The following is a 21492-nucleotide window of genomic DNA, read 5'->3' as shown; positions in this document are numbered from 1 at the left end:
GACAGGGCATCGTTCCACCTCCTGTCCAGAACAACAATTTCGAGATCAAGAGTGGATTGATCTCAATGATTCAAGGTAACAAGTTTCATGGGTTGCCTCTGGAAGACCCCTTGAATCACTTGGATAATTTTGATAGGCTCTGCAGCCTCACCAAGATCAATGGTGTTAGTGAAGACAGCTTCAAGCTGCGTCTATTTCCCTTCTCGCTGGGAGACAAAGCACACCACTGGGAGAAGACACTACCTGCTGGCTCCATCACATCTTGGGATGATTGCAAGAGGGTATTCTTAACAAAGTTCTTCTCCAATTCAAGAACTGCACGTCTACGCAATGAAATCTCCAGTTTTAGCCAAAAGCAGTCTGAATCCATTTGTGAGGCCTGTGAGAGATTCAAAGGCTACACTATACAGTGTCCACACCATGGTTTCAAGAAGGCTTCACAACTCAGCACACTCTACAGGGGAGTTTTGCCCAAGATCAGAATGTTGCTAGACACTGCCTCGAATGGGAATTTCTTGAATAAGGATGTTGAGGAAGGCTGGGAATTGATAGAGAACTTAGCTCTATCTGATGGTAACTATAACGAGGATTTTGATCGCTCCAACAGAGGTATTGGAGATCCGGATGCAAAGCATACTAAAGAGATGGTAAAGGCTCTCAACGACAAGCTGGATCAATTTCTGCTTACTAACCAGAAACCAGTCCACTATATCACTGAAGAAGAGCACTATCAAATCCAAGAGGGGGAGAACACTCAGGCTGCAGAAGTCAGCTACGTTCAGAACCAAGGTGGCTACAACAAGGGCTACAACCCCTACAAGCCTGCTCATCCTAATCTATCTTACCGGAGCACGAATGTTGCAAACCCTCAAGATCAGGTTTACCCTCAGCAACAACAGAACCAGTCCAAGCAATTCATACCCTACAATCAAGGCTTTGTCCCAAAGCAGCAGTTTAGTGGCGGTTATCAACAATATAATCCACCACCCGGTTTTGCACAGCAACCCCAGCCAGCTCCACCTGCCCAAGATCAAGACATGCAGCAAATGCTTCAGCAGATTCTACATGGCCAACTAGCTGGTGATAAGAAGATGGCTGAGATTCAAAACAAGATTGAGGCTCTAAACTCCAAGGTGAAGTACATGGAAAGCCAAGCTGCTTCTACTTCTGCACCTACACACCCCGGACAACTACCCGGGAAAGCTATTCAGAATCCGAAGGAGTATGCTCATGCTATTCAACTTCGGAGTGGTCGAGAGCTGCGTGCTCGACCTAACCAAGCTCCTGTCACTGAGGACAGTGAGATTCAAGAAGGGGAGGATTCTATTCAGAACGAAACTCAAGAAGAAGACACCACTAAGCTTGACCAAGATGTTGTACCTAGGGATCGAGCTAAGAGTCCCCAAATCAAAAAACCAACTGTTGATAAGGGTAAGAAGAAAGCTTTCATTCCACCACCCTACAAGCCCAAAATACCATTCCCAGGAAGATTCAAGAGGGATATCATTGAGAAGTACAGAGCCATGTTTGCTAAACACATCAAGGAGATTGAATTGAGGATGCCTCTCATTGATGCTTTCATGCTGATTCCGGATTCTCACAAGTACTTGAAGGACATGATAATGGAGAGAATTCAGGAGGTACAAGGAATGGTAGTGTTGAGCCATGAATGCAGTGCTATCATACAGAAGAAGATCATACCAAAGAAGCTTGGGGATCCCGGCTCATTTACTCTACCCTGTTCACTAGGCCCTTTGTTCTTCAACAAATGCCTATGTGATCTAGGTGCATCAGTCAGTTTGATGCCACTCTCAGTAGCAAGAAGACTCGGTTTCATCAAGTACAAGTCCTGCCAAATCCAACTAATCTTAGCCGACAGATCCGTAAGAGTCCCTCATGGTATGTTAGAGGATCTACCTGTCAGAATAGGAAAGGTAGAGATCCCTACAGACTTCGTTGTTTTAGAAATGGATGAAGAGCCAAAGGACCCTCTCATACTAGGGAGACCTTTCTTAGCTACTACTGGAGCTCTCATTGATGTCAGAAGAGGTAAGATCGACTTAAACCTCGGTGAAGATTTCAAGATGACATTCGACATCACTAAGACGATGAAGAAACCGACCATTGATGGACAAGTGTTCTACATAGAAGAAATGGATCGTTTAGCTGACGAACTACTTGAAGAGCTTACTAAAGAAGACTACCTACAGAGTGCTCTTACCAAAGACGGGGAAGAGGGGTTCTTACACTTAGAGACATTGGGGTACAAGAAGCTGCTAGACTCCCATAAGGAAGAAGAATCATCAGAATGCTTTGAGAAGTTAGAGGTGCCAGTTGCAGAAGTCAGTACAGTGGAAGAAGACGTTTCAGATCAGACTCGACCTACCTACTCGACCACACGTCGAGTAGGCCTTCCCAGTCCAATTCCTGAAGAAGTCAAGGAAGCAGACTCGACCTGCAAGCTCGACGACACGTCGAGATGGCCTTCTCCTACCTCAGATGACTGGTCTGAGCTCAACGCACCTAAGGTAGACCTCAAACCACTTCCGCAAGGGCTAAGGTACGCATTTCTAGGAACAAACTCTACTTACCCTGTGATCATTAATGCTGCATTGAATGATGATGAAGTGAATTTGCTGTTGTCTGAACTTAAAAAGTATAGAAGAGCAATTGGTTATTCATTGTCTGATATAAAGGGAATCTCACCTAGTTTGTGCATGCATAGGATCCATCTCGAAAATGAATCTCATTCTAGCATTGAACCTCAAAGGAGATTGAATCCTAATCTGAAAGAAGTAGTTAAAAAGGAGATACTTAAACTATTGGAAGCGGGTGTAATCTACCCTATTTCAGATAGCACTTGGGTATCTCCGGTTCATTGTGTGCCTAAGAAAGGAGGTATGACTGTTATAAAGAATGATAAAGATGAATTAATCCCTACAAGAACTATAACAGGACATAGAATGTGCATTGATTATCGAAAGCTAAATGCTGCATCTAGAAAAGATCATTTTCCTTTACCATTTATTGATCAAATGCTTGAAAGGTTAGCTAATCACCAGTACTACTGCTTTCTTGATGGATATAGTGGTTTCTTTCAAATACCAATTCACCCTAATGATCAAGAGAAAACCACTTTTACTTGCCCTTATGGAACCTTCGCTTATAGAAGAATGCCTTTCGGATTGTGTAATGCACCTGCTACTTTTCAGAGGTGTATAACTTCAATATTCTCGGATTTAATTGAGGAGACGGTGGAAGTCTTTATGGACGATTTCTCTGTCTATGGCTCCTCTTTCTCCTCTTGTTTGTTAAATCTATGCAGGGTTCTAACAAGGTGTGAGGAGACCAATCTAGTGCTGAACTGGGAGAAGTGTCACTTCATGGTCAGAGAGGGTATAGTATTGGGACACAAGATATCAGAGAAAGGGATTGAGGTTGATAAAGCCAAGATAGATGTCATGGTACAGTTGCAGCCTCCGAAAAACGTGAAGGATATCAGAAGTTTTCTGGGTCATGCTGGCTTTTACAGGAGATTCATCAAGGATTTCTCAAAGTTTGCTAGACCACTCACTCGACTTCTCTGTAAGGAGACCGAATTCATCTTTGATGAAGAGTGTATGAGAGCTTTCAACTTGATTAAAGAAGCTCTAGTGTCTGCTCCAATCGTCCAAGCACCAAACTGGGATCATCCTTTTGAAATCATGTGTGATGCTTCAGACTACGCGGTTGGGGCTGTGCTGGGTCAGAAGATAGATAAGAAGCTCCATGTTATCTATTATGCAAGCAGAACCTTGGATGATGCTCAAGTGAGATATGCTACAACAGAGAAAGAGTTGCTGGCTGTAGTCTTTGCATTTGAGAAGTTTAGAAGCTATTTGGTTGGATCCAAGGTTACTGTCTATACAGACCATGCAGCTTTGAGGCACATCTATGCTAAGAAGGACACCAAGCCTAGACTGTTGAGATGGATTTTGTTACTTCAAGAGTTTGATATGGAGATTGTTGATAAGAAGGGTATAGAAAACGGAGTAGCTGATCACTTGTCCAGAATGCGGATTGAAGATGAAATCCCTATAAACGATTCAATGCCTGAAGAGCAGCTGTTAGCTTTCAAGTGCTATAAATTGGTGTACAACAAGAAGGAATTCGAAGAAGCTTGTGCTGTCAAGGAAGAAGAGTTTCCATGGTATGCTGACCTTGTGAATTATCTTATCTGTGGGGAAATCCCCAAATACCTTGATGCTTACCAGAAGAAGAAGTTCTTTAGAGACATCAACCACTACTACTGGGATGAACCTTATTTGTATAAGAAAGGTACTGATGGCCTATTTAGAAGGTGTATTGCTGAAGAGGAAGTTCAAGGAGTGCTGGAACACTGTCATGGTTCTGCTTATGGCGGTCACTTTGCTACCTTCAAGACAGTACAGAAGGTTCTCCAAGCCGGCCTTTGGTGGCCTTCCATGTTTAAAGATGCACATGGATTCATTGCTAAATGTGATCCCTGCCAGAGAATGGGGAACATAACTAGGAGGAACGAAATGCCACAGACCCCGATCCTGGAAGTTGAAGTCTTTGACGTTTGGGGAATTGATTTCATGGGACCATTCAATCCTGCTTCCTATGGTAATAAGTACATCCTTGTTGCTGTGGACTACGTCTCCAAATGGGTTGAGGCCATTGCATCTCCAACTAATGATCATAAGGTGGTCTTAAAGCTGTTCAAGAGCATCATATTCCCCAGATTTGGTATCCCTAAGGCTGTGATCAGTGATGGAGGTTCTCATTTCATCAACAAGGTCTTTGAGAGTCTGTTAAAGAAGCACGGTGTGAAGCACAAGGTAGCTACTCCTTATCACCCTCAGACTAGCGGGCAAGTAGAAGTATCCAACCGTCAGATCAAGGCCATACTCGCCAGGGTTGTTGGTGTTTCAAAGAGAGACTGGTCTACCAAGTTAGATGATACACTTTGGGCATACCGGACTGCATACAAGACGCCAATAGGAAGGACGCCATTTCAGATGCTGTATGGGAAGTCATGTCATCTTCCAGTTGAGGTAGAGTACAAGGCAATCTGGGCTACTAAGTTGCTGAACTTGGATATCAAGGAAGCTCAGGAGAAGAGATCTGTTGACTTGCACGAACTTGAGGAAATAAGGCTTGAAGCTTATGAGAGTTCAAAGGTGTACAAAGAAAGAACAAAAGCTTTCCATGACAAGAAGATTTCACCGAAGGACTTTAAGGCTGGAGACCAAGTGTTACTGTTCAACTCCAGACTCAAGCTATTCCCCGGAAAGCTCAAATCAAGGTGGTCTGGTCCTTTCACTATCAAAGAAGTTCTACCATTTGGTGCGGTATCGCTATTTACTAAGGACGGGTCAGAATTTAAGGTGAATGGTCAGCGGCTTAAGAAGTATCTCGCGGATAGCGTCATTCCTGAAGGATCTACGGTTCATCTTCAGGAACCTCAACTCGCCTAAAAGAGTAGTAAAGTCAAGCTTAGTGACTTTAAACAAGCTCACTTGGGAGGAATTCCCATGTTTATCTTTGTAAATAGCTCTTTATCTCTTGTTATTTTTAATGTGTTTTTGTAGTGTCTGTGATTTTCAGGAATTAATCGAATTGGAGTCAGAGGAATAGAGAAGGAGCAGACTCGACGTGCCCTACTCGACGTCACGTCGAGCTAGCCCAATGGACCAACTCCAAGCAGAAAAATGAAGCCTACTCGACGTACCTGCTCGATGAGACGTCGAGTTAGCCCATGAAGCCCACCAGTACCAGGTCAATCACCTCCTTCTTCACCCATCCATGAGGTAACAACTCCAATTCACCATTGTATATACCGCATTTCATTTTGTTTCTCTGTTGGTTTGCCCTGAGTACTCTCTTCCAAATGCTTGTTACACAGAGGACTGTGTAATTTAAGTTTGGGGGAGGGCTCAGGGAGTATTTGACATCGTGTTTTGTTTTCTTATTTCAAATTTTGCATCATTGCATCTAAGGCATAGAAAAACCATAAAAATTTGAAATTTTTCGAAAATGATTTTACAAAAGCAGAGTGTTCATATAGCTTGCATTGTCATTTTAGGATTGTTTTAGTATGCTTTCACTTAGGGCTGTTGCATCATGCATTTGCATTGGAGATTATGATGATTATAACCTTGTAAATATGCCTATTCACTAAGTAGAACTCAGTGCCCTGGTTGTTAGTTCTCTAATGCATAATCGACTGAACTTGAAGTAAGACTGCACTATCTTTTGAATTCAACGCTTGACTTTCTTGTTTTTAGTCGAATCTCGCTTTGATCTAATGCCTTTCCCTATCTATTTGAACTTGAATTTTGACTTATAATTATCATGCTGTGCATTGTGCTATGAACTCATGGATACCTTAAAATACTTGGACTTTCTTTTACCTTTTGATCACTCTTGCTAGTCCAAGTAGCTGACTCCCATCTTTGGAGCAGTTATTCCCCACCCTTAACCCTAACCTTCCTTCAAGCCATTTATCATTTGTGTGTGAATGTGAGGCCTTATTCCGATTGAGCTTGGTAGAAAGTGTTAGGTCTGTAACGACAAGGATAGTATCTCATGTAGTTCTGGTTCACGTTATCTGGACCAGATAGGATTAGGTGGGTGCTTAATTCTGGGTTTGGGTTGTGTTTAAAAGAAAGAAAAGGTTGTGTTCATCATTGAAAGAAAAGGAAAGGGAAAAGAGTCCTAAGGAGAAGTAGCTAAAGTAAGAGAAGTCTAGTAAAGGATTTGGGTGTGCTAAAGTAAAGTAAAAAGGGTTCTGTAAACAGCTTAAAGAGATTGGGCAAAAGCCTTGTGTTTATAAGAAGAAAGAAAAGGGAACCCTAGTTGTTAAAGAATCCTAATCCGCTAGACAGAGCAAAGTAAGAAAGCTTCTCCAAGGATAGAAAAGCAAAGAAAAGAAAGGAATGGTGTAAGTAAAAGTCTGTAAATGCTTTGAGTGCAAAAGGGTAGAGTTAAGTTCATGATTCTGGGATTAGAAATAGGACCTCCATTTGGGTTTATATTGGTTACATTCTGGGTAGATGGGGTCTTATCCTTGTATGCATAACTTGATACTCACCTTTAGCATTCTACTAAAGCTCAATCATTCTTGAGAGATCCCCTGTTGCGATTTAAACCAGATCTTTAAGGGACCATCTTTGTCTCTAAACCTTTACCCTTAAGCCAAATGTGTTCTTATCCAATGCATAGTATGATTCACGGTTCCTACTTAATCAATGTTAAAGGGAATGTGCTGATTTGAATGCTTGAATTGATTAAGGCAAAAGTTAGGTTGAGATGTGAAGGAGATGGCTAATGTTTTTAAGTAGGGATCAGTCAACCTTGCATTCTAGAATTAGCAACCTGGACATTGAATTCACTTACTCTATATGCATGTTTTGGTTCTGAGTCTCCACCTTCAAACCTCTTCTCCAGCTTGGTTCTATCTGTTTGCTTGAGGGCAGGCAAGAGCTAAGTTTGGGGGAGTTGATATCTCTGTATTTTACCTCTTTTTAGCACACATTTCTTATGCATTTAGCTTAGTTTCCTCTCTGTTTCATTGCATCAATAGTCCTTTTTCATAAGATTTTCATCACTTAGTACGATTTGCATTGCATGGCGTAGCATGTTGCATATTGGATGAGTTTCAGGTACTTTGGAGCTTATTTGGGACTTAATGAAGCAAGGAGGAACCAACACGACCTTGGAGCTAGACTTGGGATCGAGTTGGAGAGGAATGAAGTCGTTCAAGATCACCAATGAGCAGACTCGACGTCATGGCTCGACGTCACGTCGAGTAGGACGCCAGGAAGCCGCCTGGGAGCAGACTCGACCACGCAGGCTCGACGACACGTCGAGATGGACATCAAGGCGCCACCTTTGAGAATCACATGGTCTCGACGTGGCAGGCTCGATGACACGTCGAGTTGGCCTCCACCGACTCTCTATTTTGTCCTGTAGCCAATTAGGGCAACCTAGTATTTCCTATAAATAGGGGTACATGCTATTGTCCAGCGGATATTCCTTTTACCCAGCAGATATTCCTTTGTTCTCTCATAAACCCTAGTTTTTGTAATCGTTTTTCCTGTTGATCCTTTGAGTTTTTGCATTTCTTTTCTTCATCAAAGTTGTAGATCTGTCTCTTATCTATAACATACTTGTTTTTCAATGATTTCTGGGTTTGAAACATTTTCTAGTTTTTTATGCATGATGTTCTTCAGTGTTCTTGAGTAGTGGATTAGGGTTCTTGAGGATGGGATAGATTAGGTGTGGAATCCTTAGTATATTTAGGTGGTTAAGTGTAGAATTGCTTGATTTCCCTTCTGGTTTAGTAGATCTTAATGCTATTTCCTCTCTGATCAATTGGAAGTTGATCTCAGACATTTCCACATCCAAAAGGTGTTTGATGAAATGTCTGAACCAACTATTCCAGAGATTTGCATACTCTAGCCCAAGAGATTGGATGTTTAGAATGCTTATTGACTCTATTAGATTGAATCTTAATGCCTGCTAGGTTATATTTCTTCAATGAGAATTGAGTATGAAAGTGATTTAGTTTGAGAATCTCTGTCACGAGAGTGGATTGATTTGTATTCGAATCTATTGTCTAGGGATAGCTTGATTGAGTTTGTTAACCACCTAGGTAGACTAAGGAGACTGCCATAATCGATTACCCCATTCCTCAGGACCTTTTATCTCTATTGATTGTTTAAATCTCGTTTCTGTTAGCTTTTGTGACCATCTCGACCTGTTAGGCCTAGAGCGCTTCTCTGCATTGTTATTGTTAGTTTCTTTTCCAAAGCTTTTGCATGATAGTTTCTGGTCTTTAGTTTACTTCTTGCTCTTGTTACTTGCTGTTTAGTTTTCTTTTTATTCTTTTAAATTCGGTATTTGCATGTTAAATTGGTTGCTTAGGATCAATAGAAACACACAAAACCCTTTCATAATTGGCTTGACTTATTTGCTTTCTGTTTCATATCTTGAATGCTTATAGTCACACTGAGATTGGATTGATAACCTAATATACTACAATGGCATGTGTATTAGGGATTGATACTTGTTAGAAATTGAAAATCTTATTATCATTATGGCTTACCCAAGTTTTGTAAGTGAGGACGACGTCCCTATGAGTTTTTTTTGTTGCATGTACTGTTCCTTAGCAGCTAGGATCCGGGTTGCATTTCTCTTTCTTATACTCAGTCATACACACCAATCTTGTCATATTGGACTCCAAGAACATTACACAAGTTTATTAAGGCTTCCACAAGTTTTGTAAGTTAGGACGAAGTTCCTATGAGTTTTTTTGTTTTGCATCTATGCTACTTTAGCAACCAGGATCCGGGTTGCATTTCTCTTTCTTATACTCAGTCATACACACCAATCTTTTCAGATTGGACTCCAAAAACCATACACAAGCTTATTATGGCTTCCCCAAGTTTTGTTAAAGAGGACGAAGTCCCTATGAGTTTTTTTGTTTTGCATCTACGTTACTTTAGCAGCTAGGATCCGGGTTGCATTTCTCTTTCTTATACTCAGTCATACACACCAATCTTGTCATATTGGACTCCAAGAACCTTAAAAAAGCTTATTATGGCTTCCCCAAGTTTTGTAAAGGAGGACGAACTACCTATGAGTTTTTTTGTTTTGCATTTACTCTACCTTAGCAACCAGGATCTAGGTTGCATTTCTCTTTCTTATACTCAGTCATACACACCAATCTTGTCATATTGGACTACAAGAACCCTACTTAAGCTTATTATGGCTTCCCCAAGTTTTGTAAGGGAGGACGAAGTCCCTATTGTGGATGTAGGATTCACACTCCATTGTCTTTAAGTATTTCAGTGGAGAAAAACTCTTGTAAAATCAGTATAATGAATATAAGAATTCGAAAGGGAAAATAACCAAGAAAAGAAGTAAAGAAATTTGACAAGAACGAAGTATAAAATGCCTTGCGACAGTAATCAAGAGAGAAAGTATATTGTATTGCTTAGAAGTAATGAGTCAAAAGATTCGTCCCCCAAACACATGCGTTTGAGGTTGTTTTTATAGAGAAAACATGATCAATGCGGTCATTTACTACTCATAATCGCATTGATCCGCATTAATCATGTAGGTTACATCTCATTTGAATCTGTAAACCTTTGATTTTGAATCTCCTTTTTCTTATCGCATCTCATTTTATCAGGCAAACCTTGATGTGAACAGCATCAGCAACCATTACGAGGAGGAGTTTACCAAAGTTTCCAAGAGAGCTGCTATTGCCGAAGGAGAGATTGAGAAACTCCAATCTTCCAACCAGCTAACGAACGAGACGGCTGGTCTTGACTCAGCTCGTCAGAAAGAAATCGAGAGACTCGAAAAATCTGGCGAGGAGACAAGGAATATTTTGACCGAGACAGAGCAAAAGCTGAAAACTATCCTTGCTGATCATAACTTCGCGAAGGGCGAGATTGAGCTCCTGAATTCAGAGCTTAGCAAGGTCAAGACAGCTACTGAGGAGCTTGAACGCAAAAATGAATCTCTTTCCGAACTGAAAGATCAGGATGTTCGCAAGATATCTCATGATGCTCGGAAAGAGGTTAAAGGAGTTGGGCAAAAGTTCCTTCTTGCCGTGCATGAATTTATTTCTACAGATAAAGCTTGGAACAAACTTAACTCCGAACGTGATGAGCTGAAGAGCAATCTCGATCTGATCAAGGAGATAGGGGAAGGATCAATTAATTTGGCCGAAGAAAAAGAGACAGTTGGCGCTGAGCTCGCTAAGACTGAAGCTAAGCTAGCTACCGCTCCTCAGCCATATCTAGATTTGCAGCAATTTGCCTCTGAGTTCGCCGATTCCCCTCCATTGACCGAACCTAATACCGGTTTGTCTTTGGATGAAATGATGTTAACTGGTTCCCCTAGTGCTCATTTCAATGAGTTCGGAACCAATGTTGACAAAATTTCTTTGGAACGAACTCAGGGGTTCTCTGGTCAGGATCCTGCTAGCTCGCTTATCCCTGAGGTTGTTCTCACAGCTCAAGATGCTCCCGTCGGAGGTGCTCCTGTCTTAAGCCAAGTAGGAGATGGAGGCGGTTCGCCTATGAATGAATGATGGTGATTGTACTCACCTTTTATGGGGAATGTCCCTTTAATTTTAAGACATAAAACTTGCTTTGTCGGCCATGGGGCCGTTTGTTACTTTTTGAGTTTTTTGCCCAAGGGGGCTTTTATTACTGTTTTGAATAATTTGCCCAAGGGGGTTTTTAATTAAAATTTCTTTAGAAAGAAATATTTAATTTTGGTGGAAACCATCGATTTTACCTGGAGGGTTTGCAAAGTCCTCCTAACCGACATGGTTTAGAATTATAGGAGAGATAGGCTGATCAGATCCACTTGCCTTTTTTAAAGAAAAAACATTAGAATTTTTCTTCGGTCTCTCGGTTGCGAGGTTAGAGCTCGGCTTACAAGAACACTTCGTGATACTTCGAAATGTGTTCGATTAGAAAAATCTTAGTGAGAACTGTTTGCTTTTCTCGAAGAGGACAAAAAAGGTTTGATACCATTTATTAACTGCCCTTGAATTTCACGTTCGAAATTCATTTCGCCTACTAGGTGTTAAGTGATACTTGAATAACCTATGTTTAGTAGGTCTTGTTTGTGCATGTACACGAAAATCGAAAGGTCATAACTGTCATATCAATAGGTTGACGTTTAACTTCCTTTTTCAATAAATACTCAAGTGAGTAACCTTACATATTTTTCCTATATAAGGAGAGTAAGATTTTGGGAATTTCCCAGTAAACCATTTCTTTGCAGTTGTTTTTTATGGCTTCTCCCCAAGGCGAACCTTCTGATCCTAATCCACAACGATTCCCTTCAAGCGAATCTCTTTTCCCAGCGGGGGATGGATTCACTCCACAAGGGGTGGCTATTCCTTGTTTTCTTTCTTCCATGTCTAAGGAAGAACAGATCGAGTGACATGAATTCATGGAGCAGGTTTGAACCCAGTACCAATGTTTTGAAGGTTTTACTTGATAGATTCGTAATGCATCTGTTCTTTTCAGATCACGGAAAGGTACGTTTTCCTCTGCTCCAAAAGGCAACGCCTCGGAATGAAACGCCGTAACCTCGAGGATCGGATTGCTAGAACGGAAAGGAAGATCCGACGTTTGGAGTCGGACGTTCACAACTGGGAGAGGAAGGGATTTGATTCTATCGCCCGCATTCCCGGCTGTCTTCGAGAACACATCAGGTTCCTAAAGAAGCATTGGGATATCTACCAAGGGAGCCTCGAACCCGACGAACTCGAAAACGGTTCGTCATCAGACAAAGTTCCTTCTGCGAACCCCCCCTCCTTCTTAATTTTTTATTATTTTGTAACATACTATTGGGCTGGTGGCCCAGCAATATTAATTATATTTCCCTTTTCGCTTAAATTTGCCGATTTACTCAAATCTTATTTAATGCGTTATATCTAGGGAATATAATTAGTGATTAACTGGATTACATTTTCCACGAAGATGGTAATTTCAGATTTTGAGAAATCGTCAATTAATCCTCTTAAATGTGATTGAGTAAATTTCAAATATAATGTGGGTGTAGCTCATTATTGAATTTAATCAACAATAATTCTACAAAAATGTTCAAGGAAGGTAATTCTTCAGAGAATCCCTCCGACTCGTTTAAAAAGATAAGCGATGATCTTCCGGAAACGTCAGACATCGAGCTTGTAAAAACGGAAGCAAATGGCGAACCAGAAGAGTCACGCCCATTAGGGTGGGGAACCAGCATTCAGGTTCCAAATGTGTTAATCGAGAGATTATCGGCTCAAGATCGTGTCAAGGCTAAAGAGTTTATTAACAAGGTATTGTTCTACCTAGTTACCAGACTCCTTTCGTTGTTTGCTAAACGAAGCGCTTTGTTTTCTCAGCTTATTACTCAGCATAAAGAGCTCGAAGATGAGAAAAAAGAGATTAGTAAAAAGAGAATGGAACTAGAGAAGCGCGCGTCGCCTCGATATTGCTCGCGAGCTTCATCGCCTCGAAGCCCATCCCTCTGATTGGATCGAGATAGGCCTACAGGAGTACGGAAACATGCCAGGTTGTATCCTGAGCATCGTTGACCTCGCAGGCCAAGGAGCAGAGCTATTCCGTAATCCAAGACCCTTCTAGATCTGGTTTTTACTTTAGCAAAAAATATTTCTTCATACATTGCTCGCAATCGTATTTTTATATTTATGCTCGAATATCAAATTTATAAAAAAGAGACTCCATGATTAGAATAATATTTTTATTTTTATGATTATAGCTGGACTCGTGTTTAGCGAGCTGCCTACGTACCCAAAATAGGATCAAGCCAAATCGTAGTTCAATATATTTGCTCTAGCAATAGAACTTTTTCAAGTTGATGATGTTCCAAGGCCTTTGAACGAGATTACCGTCAAGGTCTTGTAAACGGTATACACCATTTCGGATTTTTTCTGTGATTGGATAAGGGCCTTCCCAGTTAATACCGAGTTTTCCAGCTCCTTCTTCTTTTGTGTTATCGAATACTCGCCTTAAAACAAAGTCTCCTACATTTAAAGGTCTGTTTTTCAACTTTGAGTTATAGTATCGAGCGGTCAACTATTGATAGTTCTGAAGCCGAATAAGGGATTGGTCTCGCGTTTCATCGATTGTATCGAGAACGTCATCTAATAATTTAGAATTCAGTTCTTCGTTAAGTGGAGCCTCGCTCCGGCGTAAACCGGGAACATTCAGCTCGGCCGGGACTACTGCTTCCATTCCATATACTAATGAGAATGGAGTTTCTCCCGTTGCTCGTCTTGGGGTTGTTCGATATGACCACAACACAGGTTGCAGCTCGTCATACCAACCGCCTTTTCGAGTATTCAAACGTTTCTTAAGATTGCTGAGAATGGTTTTATTGGAAGCTTCCGCTTGCCCATTTCCTTGAGGATACCTCGGCGTTGAATAGCTAAGTTTTATCCCCCAAGAGGAACAAAAATCTTCAAATTCATTCGAAATGAACTGTGGACCATTATCCGTTACTATTTCGTAAGAAACTCCATGGCGACAAATAATGTATTTCCACAAAAATATCTTTACCACAGAATCTTGTATATTTACGTAAGCTTCAGCTTGGATCCACTTGGAAAAATAGTCCGTTAGAACTAATAAGTACTGGATGCCTCGCGTTGAGCGATGCATCGGGCCAACTATATCCATTGACCATCTCATGAAAGGGTATGGAGCGGATCTAGATGATAGAAATTCAGATGGCTGGTGGATAAGAGGAGCGTGCATCTGACACTTTTTACACCGTTTGGCGTAATCGATGCAATCAGAAATCATAGTTGGCCAGAAATATCCTAGCCGTTTGATTTTGAAAGCCATTGCTCGTCCCGAAGAATGACTACCGCAAAGCCCTTCGTGGACCTCGCTTGTCACTATTTCAACTTCGGGCCCGAAAATACATAATAGATAAGGATCACTGACGCCTCGCTTGTACAATGACTCTTTAATTATACAATACTTTGCGCTGATGATTCTTAATTTGCGAGCTTGCCATTTACTCGATGGTAGTTCTCCACTAAGAATGAAATTTTTGATGGGTACCCTCCAGTCAGCCCCCCAATCATTAGCGGAAGTATTATCCTTGAGAATAAACTTCCTTGGTTCCGGCTCGGAAGGAATATCAGGGTCATTTACCATAACTTCTTCATTATTTGTGGTATCCGGAAGTGACTGTTCAGCTCGAGATGGTTCTTTAATGGGAACCTCTTGATCTTTTAGTTTTCTTCTCGGCTTTCTTTTAGGAAGTTCTGTTTGTGGATTAAGCTCGTTATCTTGAGACTTTGCTCGAGATCTAGTGACAACAAGCGAACTGTTCTTGTTATCGATATTTAATTCTGGAGTTTCGATATGCTCGAGCTCCAAAATATTATCGTTTCCTGTTTCTTCATCCGAAATACTTCGTGAAGTAATACATTCAACTGGAATCACTCGCTTTAGTTCGGGATCTGGGGTAGAAGCTAGGGCAGCTAAAGCATCTGCTGAAGTGTTCTCGCCTCGAGGTATTCGAACCAATTCGAATTCTTTGAATCTTCCAGCTAACTTTTTAATGGCCAAAAGGTAGCCTTCCATTCGAGGTGCCTTAGCTTCGTAATCTCCAACGAACTGGTTCACAACTAGCTAAGAATCACAATAAGCTATTATTTTTTCTGCTCCGATTGCAAGAGCAAGCAAAGTCCTGCTAAGAGAGCTTCGTATTCCGCCTCGTTGTTCGAGGCTGGGAACATTAACCGAAATGACTATTCGATTATTTCTTTTGTCAGAGTTTCGAGCCTAATACCGATTTCGGATCCTTGTTTAATAGAAGAACCATCTACGTGTAATTTCCATGTAGACTCTGTTTCAACAAAGGTTCCGTCATCTAACGGCAGTTCGGTTAGAAAATCAGCCAAAACTTGTGGTTTTGCGCTAGTTCGGCTTTTATATTCTATATCGTACTCACAAAGTCCGATAGCCCATTTCGCCAATCTACCGGACTGACTTGGTCCATGAAGAATCGAGCGAAGCGCATGAGAAGTTAAAACTTCTATCAGATGAGATTGGAAATAGGGTCTGAGTTTCCTAGCGGATACGACCACTGCTAAAGCTAATTTTTCCATCATTGTATATCTCGTTTCCGGACTGGTAAGAGATTTACTTATGTAAAAAATCGGCTTTTGATCACTTCGATCCTCTCGAACTAAAACCCCACTTACAGAATGATTAGAAACCGAGATGTAAAGATAAAGTTTCTCATCTGACTCAGGTTTTGAGAGAACTGGTGGTGTTGTTAAATAAGTTTTGAGTTGATCGAAAGCTGCTTCGCATTGATCATCCCACCGAAATTTCTTGTTTCCTTTTAAAATTTGATAAAAAGGGAGACATTTATCGGTAGATTTTGAGATAAAACGATTCAACGCAGCAATTCTGCCCGTCAATCGTTGGACCTCTTTAATGTTTTTTGGCGAAGGCATCGTGAGGAAAGCGTTAATCTGATTAGGATTTGCTTGTACTCCTCTTTCCGTGACTATGTATCCTAGGAATTCTCCGAAAGGAACGCCAAAAGAACATTTAGCTGGATTTAGTTTCATTCCGAATTCATTTAGAATTTTGAAACATTGCTCAAGATGAGTGATGTGCTCGGATTTCTTAAGAGATTTCACGAGCATATCATCGATATAGACTTCCATTGTTTGGCCCAAATGTTCTGCGAACATTTTGTTAACTAAACGCTGGTATGTTGCCCCGGCATTCTTTAGACCGAATGGCATAATTTTGTAACAGTAGATTCCTCTATCTGTTATGAAGGAAGTTTTCTCTTCGTCTTCGGGATTCATCATGATCTGATTATATCTAGAAAATGCATCCATAAATGACAAGAGTTCGTTTCCGGCTGTTGATTCTACAAGCCGATCAATATGAGGGAGAGGAAATCTGTCTTCCGGACATGCTTTGTTAATGTCAGTGAAATCGACACATACTCTCCATTTTCCATTTTTCTTTTTGACTACCACGGGGTTTGCTAACCAGTCCGGGTATTTTACTTCTCTAATTGAACCAATTTTCAAAAGCTTATCAACTTCGTCATTTACCGCTTGAGCTCGGTCAGGACCCAGTTTTCTTCTTTTCTGCTTTATTGGTTTAAAACTGGGATCAACATTTAAATCATGGGTAATGATACTTTTGTCGATTCCAGGCATATCTTTTGCCGACCAGGCAAAAGTATGTTTATTTTCTTTTAGAAATGTTACCAATTGATTTTTGATTTCTGAATCTAAAGTAGTACCGATTTTTACTTTTCGATCTGGAAATTCGGAATCAATTTCAACTTCTGTGGTAACTTCATTCGAACGGAGACCACTTGGGTAACGCGAGGTGCTTTCTTGCTTCGCATTTATCATTAATTGCTATTTGAGCTTTAGACGATGTCCCATGAGGTAGCAAGAACGCGACGTTTCCTGATCTCCTCGAATGGTTCCGATTCCTCCGGGAGTCAGAAATTTCACACATTGGTGATAAGTTGAAGGTATAGCCTTCATTTGGTATATCCACGGAGTTCCGAGAATTATGTTGTAAGCGGCCGGTCGGTCGAAAACAATAAATTCTACAATTTTTGGAACCTCTGCGGCGAGCACTGGTAGTTTTATGTTTCATAAGGACATTGATGTGTCACTCGTGAAAGCTACTAATGGTGCCGGTGGACCAATAATGTCGGCTTTACTGATTCCCATTCTTTGCAAAGTGCTTAGAAATATGAGATCTACCGAGTTTCCAGTATCAATTAGACACCTTGTCACTTCGAAGTTCGCAACATCTAAGGTTATCACAAGAGCATCGTTTTGAGGCCCTGTTACTCCTTGAGCGTCCGAATTGTCAAAAGAGATAGAAGGTATTTGTTCATTTGACTGAAAACCCATAGCAGTTTGAGTTGCTGTGACTTTTTATGCCTTTTGATTGACCTGATCGAATCTCAGCATAATTTGGATCCTCCCATTATAACATCGATCCTTTTCTTAGGAGTGTTCGGAGTTCCAGGCCCATTGGGCTTATGTTTCTTTTCAAGAGGATTAGAAGCTTTAGATTCTTCTTTTTCTTTGTGATAAGACTCAACAAATTCCTCAATATTAAAATTAGCGAGCTCTCCAGCTGCCCACAGCTCGGTGAAGTGCTTTTTGAGTACGCTACAATCTTTGGTGGAGTGCCCATTTACTTTGTGAATATTGCAATAGGCACTTTCATCTCTAACCCAAGTATTAGGAGGATTGTGTCTTCCTCTGCTTGGGGATGGTTTTCCTACAGCATTAGTAGCAGGATTAACTCCGAACCTTTTTTGATCTTTAGGTTCGAACTTTTTTGTTGGATTTGCAACGACTAATTTAGCTCGCCGATTCTTCTTAGCGAGACTAAGTTTTTCTTCCTCCACCTCCATCCAATTGTTAGCTCGGAAGAGAGCATCCTGGATGGTGCTTGGACGATTGACAATGAGTTCTTCCCGAAATCGGGATTCGTGCCAGAGTCCATTCCTTAAAGCGGATGGGCAGCAGCATGCGATACCCCAGGAATTTTAGCTATCACTTCTTTGAATTTAGCGATATATTTGCGAAGTGGTTCATTCTGACCTTGGATAGATTCCAAATATTTGCATCAGAAGTCGTCAATAGGAAGATTTCCCTGACCCTGGGGAATTTCTTCTTTGGATTGCTAGTACTATCCGGCTGGCCTATTGGAGGAGTTTGAGTAATCCCGGGAGTCGCGAATAACCTGCGCTGACGTATTGTCGTTCGCGCTGAGGACAAATTATCTAAACGGCTTGAAACAACGTTCTGCGCGTTTGACAAATTTATCTGGGTGGTTTGAACACTCGTTAAGGTTTGCTCGATTGAGTTCAACCTTTCACCAAAAGTGGTGTTGGCACCAACAAGTGTACCCATCTGATTGGTCAGATCGGTGGTTGTTTAAGTAAGCAAGGCGATTGCATCGTTCAATGCTTGCTGCTCAGCCAAAGTTTCTTGGTTTGGGAAAGAAAGATTTTGAGATCAAAGAGTTTTGTGGTAGATCCCCACAGGCGGCGCCAAAATGTGGATGTAGGATTCACACTCGATTGTTTTAAGTATTTCAGTGAAGAAAAGATGTAAAGAAATTTGACAAGAACGAAGTACAAAATGCCTTGCGACAGTAATCAAAAGAGAAAATATATTGTATTGCTTAGAAGTAATGAGTCAAAAGATTCGTACCCCAAACACATGCGTTTGAGGTTGTTTTTATAGAGAAAACATGATCAATGCAGTCATTTACTGCTCATAATCGCATTGATCCGCATTAATCATGTAGGTTACAACTTGACCGAAACGGCTTGAATTTGAACTATCTTGGGCTTCGCATGGATCTTCGGAACTCTTTCTTGCTGACTCCAAACTCCCGCGTTTGACGCTACCGCGAGCCTCAAACAATATTCTCCTTGCTTCGGCCTTTCTCTATGCGAACTGTCTGTCGAATAAGAGCGAACTCCATACTGGCAAAGATCGAGCTCTTCTATTAGACTGAACCAAACTCCCAACTGGTTAAGCTCGATTCTTACAATAAAATATCTTTAATTCCAAGAGGATTTTTATGTAATAATGATGTGGACAGATCCAAGTGGATCCTACCGAAGATGTGTGGGATCCGACCCCAACACCTATGAGTTTTTTTGTTTTGCATTTACGCTACTTTAGTAGCTGGGATCCGGGTTGCATTTTTCTTTCTTATAATCAGTCATACACACCAATCTTGTCATATTGGACTCCAAGAACCTTAAATAAGCTTATTATGGCTTACCCAAGTTTTGTAAGTGAGGACGAAGTCCCTATGAGTTTTTTTTTTTTGCATGTACTCTTCCTTAGCAGCCAGGATCTGGGTTGCATTTCTCTTTCTTATACTCAGTCATACACACTATTCTTGTCATATTGGACTCCAAGAACCTTACACAAGCTTTTTATGGCTTTCACAAGTTTTGTTAAAGAGGGCGAAGTCACTATGAGTTTTTCTGTTTTGAATCTACGCTACTTTAGCAGCCAGGATCCGGGTTGCATTTCTCTTTCTTATACTCAGTCATACACATCAATCTTGTCATATTGGACTCCAAGAACCTTACACAAGTTTATTATGGCTTCCACAAGTTTTGTAAGTGAGGACGAAGTCCCTATGAGATTTTTTGTTTTTCATCTACGCTACTTTAGCAACCAGGATCCAGGCATATCTTTTGCCGACCAGGCATGAATCGATAAAAGTATCATTACCCATTAATTAAACGTCGATCCCAGTTTTAAACCGATAAAGCAAAAAAGAAGAAAACTGGGTCCTGACCGAGCTCAAGCGGTCAATGACGAAGTTGATAAGCTTTTGAAAATTGGTTCCATTAGAGAAGTAAAATACCCGGACTGGTTAGCAAACCCCGTGGTAGTAAAAAAAAAATGGAAAGTGGAGAGTATGTGTCGATTTCACTGACATTAACAAAGCATGTCCAAAAAACAGCTTCCCTCTCCCTCATATTGATCGGCTCGTAGAATCAACAGCCGGAAACGAACTCTTGACATTCATGGATGCATTTTCTAGATATAATTAGATCATGATGAATCCCGAAGATGAAGAGAAAACATCTTTCATAACAGATAGAGGAATCTACTATTATAAAGTTATGCCATTCGGTCTAAAAAATGTCGGGGCAATGTTGGTGTCGGATCCCGCACCAGAAGTCCGAGACCAACCAAAGATTGCCACGTAGTCAAGATAATGGCCCATAAAGGATAAAGCCCATTGGACCCATGAGCCGAAGTAACGGTTGAAGTGGTTGTCATCACTTCGAGAATCCGAAGTGACTGCGCTGTGACATGAGTTCGGTGTAGAAGACACGGGTAAGTCGGTTCAAGGACACTTGGGCCAAAAAGGCGGGGCCCATGAAGATCAGAGTCAACTCAAATTCAAACGTTGAGCATTAAAGTCAAGGAATCAAAACGGACACATTTAAGAAGGAATAATTGTACTTAATTACTCATTTTAATGTCGTTTCTCTATGTATAAATATGGAGGCCAATGGCCATGTAAAGGGGATCTTTTTTTGGAGCAAGAAATACGATAGCAATTTTTGTATTCATAAGCCTTTTACGTTCTTACTTTTTGTCCCTCAAGAATAATCTTTCCTACTAATAAAAATACTTGAGTGTGTGAATCCGACATCCACATTTTGGCGCCGTCTGTGGGGAAATAGGATTCTTGAGTGGTCAGATTTTTCTTTATTACACTTCCGAGATAAGCAACAATGTCCGGAGGAGACACCGTTGAGACATCATTGGCCGAAACCCTCAAAGCTATGCAGCAAACCATGTCGGACATATCACAAAAGTTCTCGGATGTGGAAAAGGCCGTCGATACGTTGCAAACATCCCAGGTATCTCTTAGTCAAAACGTCAGTACTATACAAACTCGTGTTTGCTCTTTAAATGCAGGAAACCTTGTGGGAATCCGAAGAGGGATATTCAATTCGCCAAGTTCCGCTGCACGAAATGAAACCAACGGACAAACAACTCCCGGTGCTACTAATAATGTAGTTCAGACGTTGGAAGAAGAGACACAGCTCGGAGATGAAGAACAACTTGCAGCACAATACGAGCAAGAGAACCTCGACCAGTTCGAGACCATGAGGAAGGTTAGCCAGGAATTAAAAGAAATGAAATCAAAATTTCATCAAGCTACAAGTTCGGAGCCAGACATCAATCGAGTCATTGAAGAAGCTAGGCGAACACCTTTCATCTCGCGAATTGCAAGTTTGAGGATCAAAGATTCCCGGAAACTCAAGTTGGACCCTTACAACGGATTGGAGGATCCAAAAAGCTATCTCGCAGCTTTTTTGATCGCTGCTGGAAGAGTCGAATTGGATGAAGCTGATGAGGACGCAGGTTACTGC

General features: G+C 41.1%; 1 protein-coding gene across 1 annotated transcript; it reads left to right on the top strand.

The window, feature by feature from the left end:
• The first annotated feature begins 1567 nt into the window (after positions 1–1567).
• Positions 1568–11110, top strand: LOC110225741. The gene is made up of 2 exons (XM_021015708.1): positions 1568–5270; positions 10202–11110. Exons 1-2 carry the CDS (start codon positions 1581–1583, stop codon positions 11108–11110), a joined length of 4599 nt encoding a protein of 1532 aa, XP_020871367.1. The 5' UTR covers positions 1568–1580.
• Positions 11111–21492: the final 10382 nt, after the last annotated feature.

This window comes from Arabidopsis lyrata (genome assembly GCF_000004255.2).
Source record: "Arabidopsis lyrata subsp. lyrata unplaced genomic scaffold ARALYscaffold_8, whole genome shotgun sequence".
Classification (NCBI taxonomy): Eukaryota; Viridiplantae; Streptophyta; class Magnoliopsida; order Brassicales; family Brassicaceae; genus Arabidopsis; species Arabidopsis lyrata.
The sequence above is the reverse complement of the archived record's forward strand: the minus strand, read 5'-3'. Positions and strand labels throughout refer to the sequence as shown.

Coding starts and splice junctions, on each gene's coding strand:
- LOC110225741 (XM_021015708.1), top strand. CDS start 1,581: ATGCTGATTCCGGATTCTCACAAGTACTTGAAGGACATGATAATGGAG. Junction 5,271..10,201: donor ACCAAGTGTTACTGTTCAAC/TCCAGACTCAAG, acceptor TCATTTTATCAG/GCAAACCTTGATGTGAACAG.